This window comes from Microcebus murinus, unplaced genomic scaffold, assembly GCF_040939455.1.
Source record: "Microcebus murinus isolate Inina unplaced genomic scaffold, M.murinus_Inina_mat1.0 scaf044_hap2_Mmur4.0, whole genome shotgun sequence".
Classification (NCBI taxonomy): Eukaryota; Metazoa; Chordata; class Mammalia; order Primates; family Cheirogaleidae; genus Microcebus; species Microcebus murinus.
The window spans coordinates 146,832-155,011 of record NW_027438990.1 but is presented as its reverse complement, the minus strand read 5'-3'; the positions used below and the strand labels follow the sequence as shown (position 1 = coordinate 155,011).

Here is an 8,180-nt window from a genome sequence, read left to right as displayed (position 1 = left end):
CCACGCCCGCTGCTGCTCTTGCCGCCTTCCTCCTGCGGGACCTCACGCTGAGAGGACAGACCAGAGAGACTTAGTCTGGGCAGATGAGAGCACAGTAGGCAGGCTGACCCCAACTTTTTTCCTAGGAAGGGGCTGGAGTGGTGGCCATGGTGGGACAGGGGTTACCAGTCCCACAGATGCCAATTCTGAGAACACACCCACCAGCCTCCTGGATAAGGGGTCCGCAGATTGCCATAGACTAGGAGCCCCCAAAACAAGGGAGCTCATGAAATTCTCACAGTGCACTCCTCACCCCCTTCCTGCCCTTTCTTCAAGCTCATGCCCCATCCAGCTCCCTCTACCTCTGTCCACAGGGACTCTGCACCTGGCCTGCCCTCCCCCCAAGGTCAATGCTTACATGATGAAGATGACGCAGAAGGACAGGAAGACCAGGACTGTGGCTCCAGCTCCCCAGACAGCCCCCAGCGTCCCCCCCGAGACAGGCTGCACTGTGCCTGCAGATGCAGGAGAGCAACTCTGGTGACTCACCTGCAAGTGCTGGGTCTCTCCTCCTCCCACCCCTGTAGGGCCCTGGGCTCCTACTCCCCTTCCCCATCTCAGAGGCAAGGAACAAGGACGGGAGAGAGGAGGTGGGGAGGCTGCTGGTGGGACCAGTGACACATGGAAGTGCTGCTGCAGCCTTTAAAAATTTAGAAATTTTGTTCATCATTGATTTTACTGTGTTCAACTTATTGTTTTAAAAAAAATCATTGCATAGCAATATTACTTCCCTTGATTGGTGACTGGTTTGTCCTTATGTCTTCTGAAATTTTGTACCCAAGTTGAATTCCTGATGTGTCTCACCCTAGTCCCAGCCCTGCGGAGCAAGGACCTTCTCTCCCCAAACACCCCTGTCCAGCCCCAGCCCCTCCCCCCCAGGTCCACTTCTGCCCCTCGCCCCACCCCAGGCCCCTTGCCAGGCAGGAAGAGGACAGTGGTGCTCTGAGTCACAAGGAAGTTCCAGGCCTCACAGCTGAGCCTCCCTTTAGGTTAAGGGATTGCTGGGTGGACTCCAAAGTTGGGGCAGGTGTTCTTCTCTATTTCTCCCCGACCCACCTGGGTCCTCAGTCTGCAGGGAGAGGCTCAGGGAGACGTGCTGGGAGCCCAGAGGGTTCTGAGCTTGGCAGGTGAATTCTCCTTCATCCCTGAGGTGCACTCGAGGCAGCTCCAGCACCCCAGGGCCCAAGGGCTGGGAGGGGTTGAGGGTGAGTCTCCCCCAGGTCCAGGTGATCCTGGCAGGGGGGTTGCTGTTGACAGCGCAGACCAGACGCAGGGACTGGCCTTCCAGGACTGACACAGATGAGCCGTTCCCAAGCCCAGTGACTTCTGCAGAGTAACAGACAGAAGGTCAGAGAGACAGAGAGATCTGCAGACAGGAAGGAAGGACAGAGAAAGGCCCTGCTGAGGGGAAGACACATACGGAGAGTGCAGTGGAGGCAAACACACACGTTGACCAATCCCTGTTGGGAATGTAACGTGTACACCCTTTATACAGAAACACTTGGCCATATTTCTCAAAATTAAAGAAAACTTAGGACCCATTTATTATTTGTAAGAATTTATCCCACAAACATACACACAAGTGTGAAAGGAGATAGAAGATATTCCTTGCAATGTGTCTACTGATAAGATAAAATAACGCCATGACTTTCCATTGGCATAAGATGTATCTAGACTCAGGGTAAATCCATGCAGGGGGACACCACACAGTCACACAGGACCATGGGGATGGCTGCACTACGGATGTCAAACCACCTCTGAGGTCCTGCAGGTGAACAGACCAAGGCTCTAGCAGCCTGGGGGACCCTGGTGGGTTCTGGGGAGGGGACAGGCCTCTGAGGACTCACCCTGCTGTGCATTTGGAATTGTCACCCATGTGACCGTATCACCCACTCAGAATTAGGTAAACACTTGGGGGAAAAAACAGACAAGGCTGAAGGAGTGTTCAGGAGACGAATGACAAGGGTCTTGGAGGCCAGTTCTGCTGTGTGACTGTCACCCTGTCCTTGTGGGCCGAGGGGGTGAGAAGGTGTCTTAGGGGAGGAAGGGGCCCTGGGTCACCAGAAGGAGGTCTCAGGTGACCAGGTGAGTCCAGGATGAGAAGGACGCACCTGCCCTGACTGAAGAGGCCCAGCTCCCACAGCCCAGGGAGGGCCCGTCCTACCTGAGCCGTTTCCATGGAAGACAGTCACGGTCAGGTTCTGAGGAGAGTCTGGGGCAGACACACATGGCAGCCCTAAGTCACTGCTGAGGGCTGGGTGGACGCTGCCTCTGTCCCCAGGAGCCACGTAAGGGGGGAGGGGGAACCCAGCATCCTCCTAACATTCCCCAATAAGACCCAGGTCCCAGCACCCCGTGTGCAGCCCTGACCCCAACCGCTGGACTGGGGACCCCAGCAGGACCCCAGGATTCCCAGCCCAGCTCTCACAGGACACGTTGAGATGGACGGTCCTCGTCGTGGTCACACCGGCCCCAGGCAAGGTCACCTGGCAGGTGAGGCTGGTGCCGTGGTCCTGGGGCTGAGGGACGAGGGTGAGCACTGAGGAGCGGCCGATGGTGGGGCCCTGGGGAGCCACGGAAGCCCCCTCCCAGGAGATATGGGGGCGCGTCCCCTGCTCACAGGCCCAGGGCACAGAGCAGGTCAGGGTGCTGGGGCGGCCACACTCCAGGGTCTCCGGGAGGAGGATGTCGGGCGTGTGGGTCAGGGCTGGGGAGGAGAGGGGGACACGCAGGGTCAGGAGGGAGGGTCCAACGTGGGGCCCTGAGAGGACTCAGGCTCTGGTCCAGCTCCTGCCCTGAGCCCCACAGGCTTCACCCCCAGCCCCTCCCAGCACGGGGTCCCAGCCCTGCCCCGCCCTGCAGCGCCCACCACCTCCCCCTCTGGACACTCCTGGAGCCGGAGCCTTACCTGTCACCTGCACAACCAGCTTGTTTTGTTCATAGTTCCATTTCATCAATCCACGCTCCACCCGAAAAAAGTATGACCCCTCGACCCTCATTGTGGCGTCTCTGATGCTCAGGGAGCAGTCATTCCTCCTAAGATCCCCTAAGAGGTGGAATCGGCCCCGGGTCTCCTCCTGCACTTTCCTAGCTGGGTTGTTTGTGACCACGGGAGCATCCCTCTCCACACTGGCCCCTTCCCGGAACCAGTAGCCATGAATAGGGTCAGAGTCCCTCCAGTGGTACAGAGGGCAGGGGAAGGAGCAGGGCACACGGACACACAGGCCCTCCTGCACCGTCACCACACTCTGCACTTGCAGCCTGTACCCTCCCCATCCCTCCACCCCCGCCGTCCCCCAAAGCAGGGCCAGTAGCAGCAGCATGTCGGGTCTCAGGTGCCAGGGACGCCGGGGACAGTCTGCTCCTCGGGGTTCTTCTCTCGGGAACTGAGAGCTGCAGGACTTAGAGGAGGCCCCACAGGAAGATGGGGGCGAGGTCAGAACCGTGACCCTCCTCAGCGGAGGAACGTCACAGGCTGACACTGTCAGGGCCAGGGCAGGACTTAGAGATCAATTGTCACCACCGACATCCACTCCTGGGGACCCTGTGCCCAGACGGGTGACAGTCACCCAAGTTCCCACCCCATGCAGCCCCCAACCACATCCCCTGCCTCCCTATCAAAGTCCTTCCACTCAGGGGACATTTTCTGGAAGGTCATAATGGGTCCCATCTGGCGGGTCCCCGGAGTCACAGTTTGGGGGGTCTGGGGTGGGGCTGAGGGACATGGCCTTGGTGGAGGCCCAGGCGGGGTGGGCAGCAGCCTCCTCCCCTCCTGCAGCCACGTGTGGCCGTCCCCTCTCTGCACATGGGGGTCAGCACAGCAGACCCGGGCGCTGTCCTCATGGAGTCACCGTCCAGCTGGGGAAACATGAGGTCTCCCGGCACCTGGAGCCCCTCACGACAGCAGCTGGGACTCTGTGAATATGGGTGTTTTGTGTGTTTCAAAGCTCCATGAGTAGATGCACACATATTTAGAATTTGTTTCTTATTCTGATGGTTAAAACTTTGATCTTTATAAAGTTTCCTTTCATCGTCGGTGCTGAAGCACTTTGCCTTGGGACTCATTCATCAATATTAGGAAAGTGCCACCAACTGTCTTTTGTTTATTGCTTGCATAGTGTCGGCATTTGTCATCTTAAATGTTAACCTTTCTGAGTCCTCAAGTGATATTTCTGTTTCCTGTAGTAGCGGGAGGGAGGCCGCCTTCCCTGCGCCCACTGTGTCACTGGTTCCTCCAGACAACAGGGACGGGTCCTCTCTGGGGAAGAGAGAAGCAGGCGAGTGTGGCAGACCCAGGCTGCCCTCACTGTCATTCATTCCTTCAGACACACAGGGTCGGGTCCTCTCTGGGGAAGAGAGAAGCAGGCGAGTGTGGCAGACCCAGTGCTGCCCTCACCGTCCCGCAGGGCGCTGAACAGGTCACCGGGAGGACCCTGTGCTGGGGCTGCCCAGGCAGAGGCTGGGGCTGCTCCCCCCCGGGCTGAGTTCAAGTCCTGGCGACGCTGGGGTGAGGGCTGCGGCCAGGACTCGGTGGGAGGGGTGAGGAGAGGTGGGATGGCGCAGACCACACAGCGCAGCGCCCGGAGCAGGGTGAGCACCCAGCAGAGGTGCTGGCAGGTTCTCAGCACTGGGGCTGTAGGAGGTGACAGAGGGACCAGTGTCCCCTTGGTCACCGCTGCCCCAGCCTCTGACACTGATCTCTAGACAGCTGTCCCTGTGCCTGGCCCTCCCTCCCCTCCCTGTCCCGGAACCTGCCACTCTGCCCTGGCTCAGGGCTTTGCTCTCGCAGACCCCTCTGCTGGGAGTCTGTGCTCAGGGACAGGGAATGAGGACAGCCAGCGGGGAGTGGCCACCCCTGGGAGCCATCAGGCTCTGTGGGGAAACAGCTCCTGCCCCTGGATGTGGAGAACTTGTCCCTGCCGTGTCAGTCGGGGCTGTGGAGGCAGTGGGGGTCCTGGGAGACAGGACAGGGGATTCAGGGCGTCTCCTTAAATGGATTGAGGGGCGATTTTCACCATTGTTAGCACATTCTAGTTCTTTGATTTTCTATATATGTTTCAAAATCAACTTGATTATTTTTACGAAAGCTCTTCCCGAAAATTTGTTTGAAATTACATTGAATTTATGGATCAATTTGGAGAAAACTGGGATCTTAAGAATGTTGTCTTCCCCTCCATGAACGTTGCATGTGGGGGTGTGTGTGTGTGTAAACATGTATGTCTTTAGGACATATGTATTATCTAGGTCTCCTTTTGTCTCAGCAATATTTTATATTTATCAAATAAAGGTCTTACATGCATTTGTTAAATTTATTTCCTGTTCATAAGGTTACTGTAAACTCTTTTTTAAAATATTTTATTTCTACTTGTCCGTGCCTAACATATAGATATCCAAAAGAAATTTTTAGTTTGAACCAATATGCTACCTCCTCATTCAGTCATTTATTGATTTAGTAGCTTCTTTGTGGATAACTGTGGATTTTGTCTGCACTCAATCATGTTTCCTGTGAATAAAAACAGGTTTACCTCCTTCTCTAAGATCTGAATAGCTCTAATTTCTTTTCCTCTTTTTATTGCACTGGGAAGAGGCTACAGCATGTTTACTAGAACTGGTGACAGCAGCCACTCTTGCCTTGTTTCCAATCCTAGGCCACAAAGTTCTCAGTCTTTCAGTCAAAGTGGGATATTGCAGATCCCATCCTCGGACTGTACACCGTACCCTGCTATTTCCGGATTGCTGAGAATTTTAATCATAAATTGGTATTAAAGTTTGTCAGATAATTTTGCATAAGGTTTTCCTACTTTGTCCATTAAAGGAATAAAATACATTATTTGGTTTTTTTTAATATTTTAATTGTGGAAAAAACACATAACATATAATATAGATCTTAACTATTTTTAAGAGTACAGTTCAGTGGTATTGAGTATATTCTCAATGTTGTGCAACAGATCTCCAGAGCTTTCTTATCTTGCAAAACCGAAACTCCACCCCCATCAACTACAGTTCCCTGAGTCTTCCCATCCCCGACTTCCTGGGGACCACCGCTCTACTTCTGTTTCTACTTCCACTCAAGGAAGTGGAATCGCACAGAATTGATCTTTTTGTGACTGGCTGATTTCACTTAGCACAGAGTCCTGAAGGTCCTTCCATTTGGAGGCATGCGTCAGAAGTTCCTGTTTTAGAAGGAAGAATAATATTTTGTATACAAATAGACATGTTTTTGCTTATCCATTCATCTGTCACTGGAGACGTGGGTCACTTCCACTTCTTGGCGATTGTGAATAAACTGCCATGGACACGGGTTTGCCAGCATCTGATCAAGTCCCTGCTTTCAGTGACTTTCATAGATGCACACAAGGGCACTTGCTGAATTAGGCTAATGCTGCTCGTGATTTATGAGGAATTACTTGCTCACGTTACCCCTTCATTCCCTTGTCAGTTACCGTGTTATGCCCACAACACTCCACCTGGAGTCCCCTACTGAGCTGCCGACACGCGTGTCCAGCTGTGTCCATGGTGTCCCCACTCTGGCGCCAGTTGAACTGTCAGGAGTGACCCTGCCCTGCAAAGCCCTCCCTCCGCAGCCCCTGTGGACACAGCTCCTTCCTTCCAGGAGCTCAGGGGACGACTCTGGATCATCCGTGTCTCCCCGTCCCCTGATGACCACACCCCTCAGAAACCCTGTGAGCGTGACCTTCCACACGTCCCAAATCACCTGCTCAGCCTGGCCCCGCCCCCCTGCTGCAGCCACCGTCCCTCCCCCTGATGGCGCCTTCCCAGTCTCCCTGACCAGGACAGCCGAGGTCCTGTCACGGTGCAAGTGCAGTCCTGTCCCTGCTGTCCCCAAAGGCTCCGGGTTCCTGGGTGTCAGCCCTGTTCTCCCCCTGCTCCTCCTCCTGCCACCTCTGCTGTCACACACGGCCCCGGAGAGTCCCCAGCACCCGGCCTGCCGCTGCCTCTGAGCACTGCACTCGCTGTTCCCTCTTCCCTCCTCCTGCGACGCTGTTCCTGACTCACAGGCAGGGCCTGACTCCTCACCGCCCTCACGCTGTGCCCAGACACCACCTCCTCACACCATCACTCGGAAACTGTCCCCAGTGTGTGGTATTCTCCTTTCTCTGAGTTATTTCTCTCTAACCCCAGGTGGCCACCCAGCACGGCCTCACATTCTTCATTCATTTTCACCCTTTTCCATGCAGTCTGCAGAGCAACAGCTCCCAACGACGGACCTGAGGCTGCATGTGCGGATGCTCCCTGCACGCACAGTAGGGCTAGGACAGCGCAGGGGACACCAGCAGCCACCAAGGACGTCTGTTAGTAAATGGAGGCATGGCACCCTCCAGTTTGTGTCATATGAGACTCACGCACACACACACACACACGCACACACACACACACCTGGATGACAGTGGAGACGGGGCCTGCAGGTGACCAGGGCTGGCAGAGATAGGGGTGGGGAGGGAAGGGCGTTTCAGGAGATGGAACTGCACATGCAAAGCCTCAGAGTCACAGGATGGCTTTACCCAGGGGTTGTGGGGAGACGTTGGGAGACCCCAGAGATGTGCTCATTGAAAGAGCAGAGACCATGTCCCCCTCCCACCTTGGCATTACACTCAGGTACCAGAGCCTGCATCACACACTGGGGTCCTGCCCGCCTGGCCTGTGGACTTTCACCAATGTCCCCATCCTTTGAGGGGCTCTCCATACACCTCCATCTCAGTAGAGAAGGGTACATGAGTGTCCTAAGGGTCCTGCTGCCCAGGCTGCAGTGACTTTATTGCCTGCTGGTTTGCACCAGGAAGTGGCCCCTTCCTGGCCTGGCCTGAGAGAGTCTCAGTGTTGTGCAAACCTGAGGTTTCCAGTTGGGGCCAACTCACACCCCATGGACATCTGGTGTCCCCAGACATCTTCTTTGTCCCAACTTGGCCAGGGCTGGGTAGTGGGTAGAGACTGGGGATGCTGCTAAACATCCATGGTGCACAGGACAGCCCTGCAACAAAGGGTCATCCATCCCGAATGTCACCAGTGAGGAGACTGGGAGCCCCACCGACACCCTGGAGCAGGCAGTTCTGCCAGGTGTGGGTGTTGGGGGTTCTGTGAGGGCGCAGGGCACGGGGATGAGGAAGGGTCTCAAGTGAAGT

General features: G+C 55.4%; 1 protein-coding gene across 1 annotated transcript; it reads right to left on the bottom strand.

Moving 5' to 3' along the window:
• Positions 1-6: 6 nt before the first annotated feature.
• LOC105865531 (sialic acid-binding Ig-like lectin 8) lies at positions 7-3,362 on the bottom strand (the record flags this gene model as incomplete). The annotated part of the gene is made up of 6 exons (XM_075999919.1): positions 2,948-3,362; positions 2,468-2,746; positions 2,204-2,251; positions 1,096-1,365; positions 398-494; positions 7-47 (listed from the first exon to the last, which is right to left on the bottom strand). Coding segments are annotated over exons 1-6 (1,150 nt in total), but the record flags the coding sequence as incomplete, so codon positions are not given.
• Positions 3,363-8,180: the final 4,818 nt, after the last annotated feature.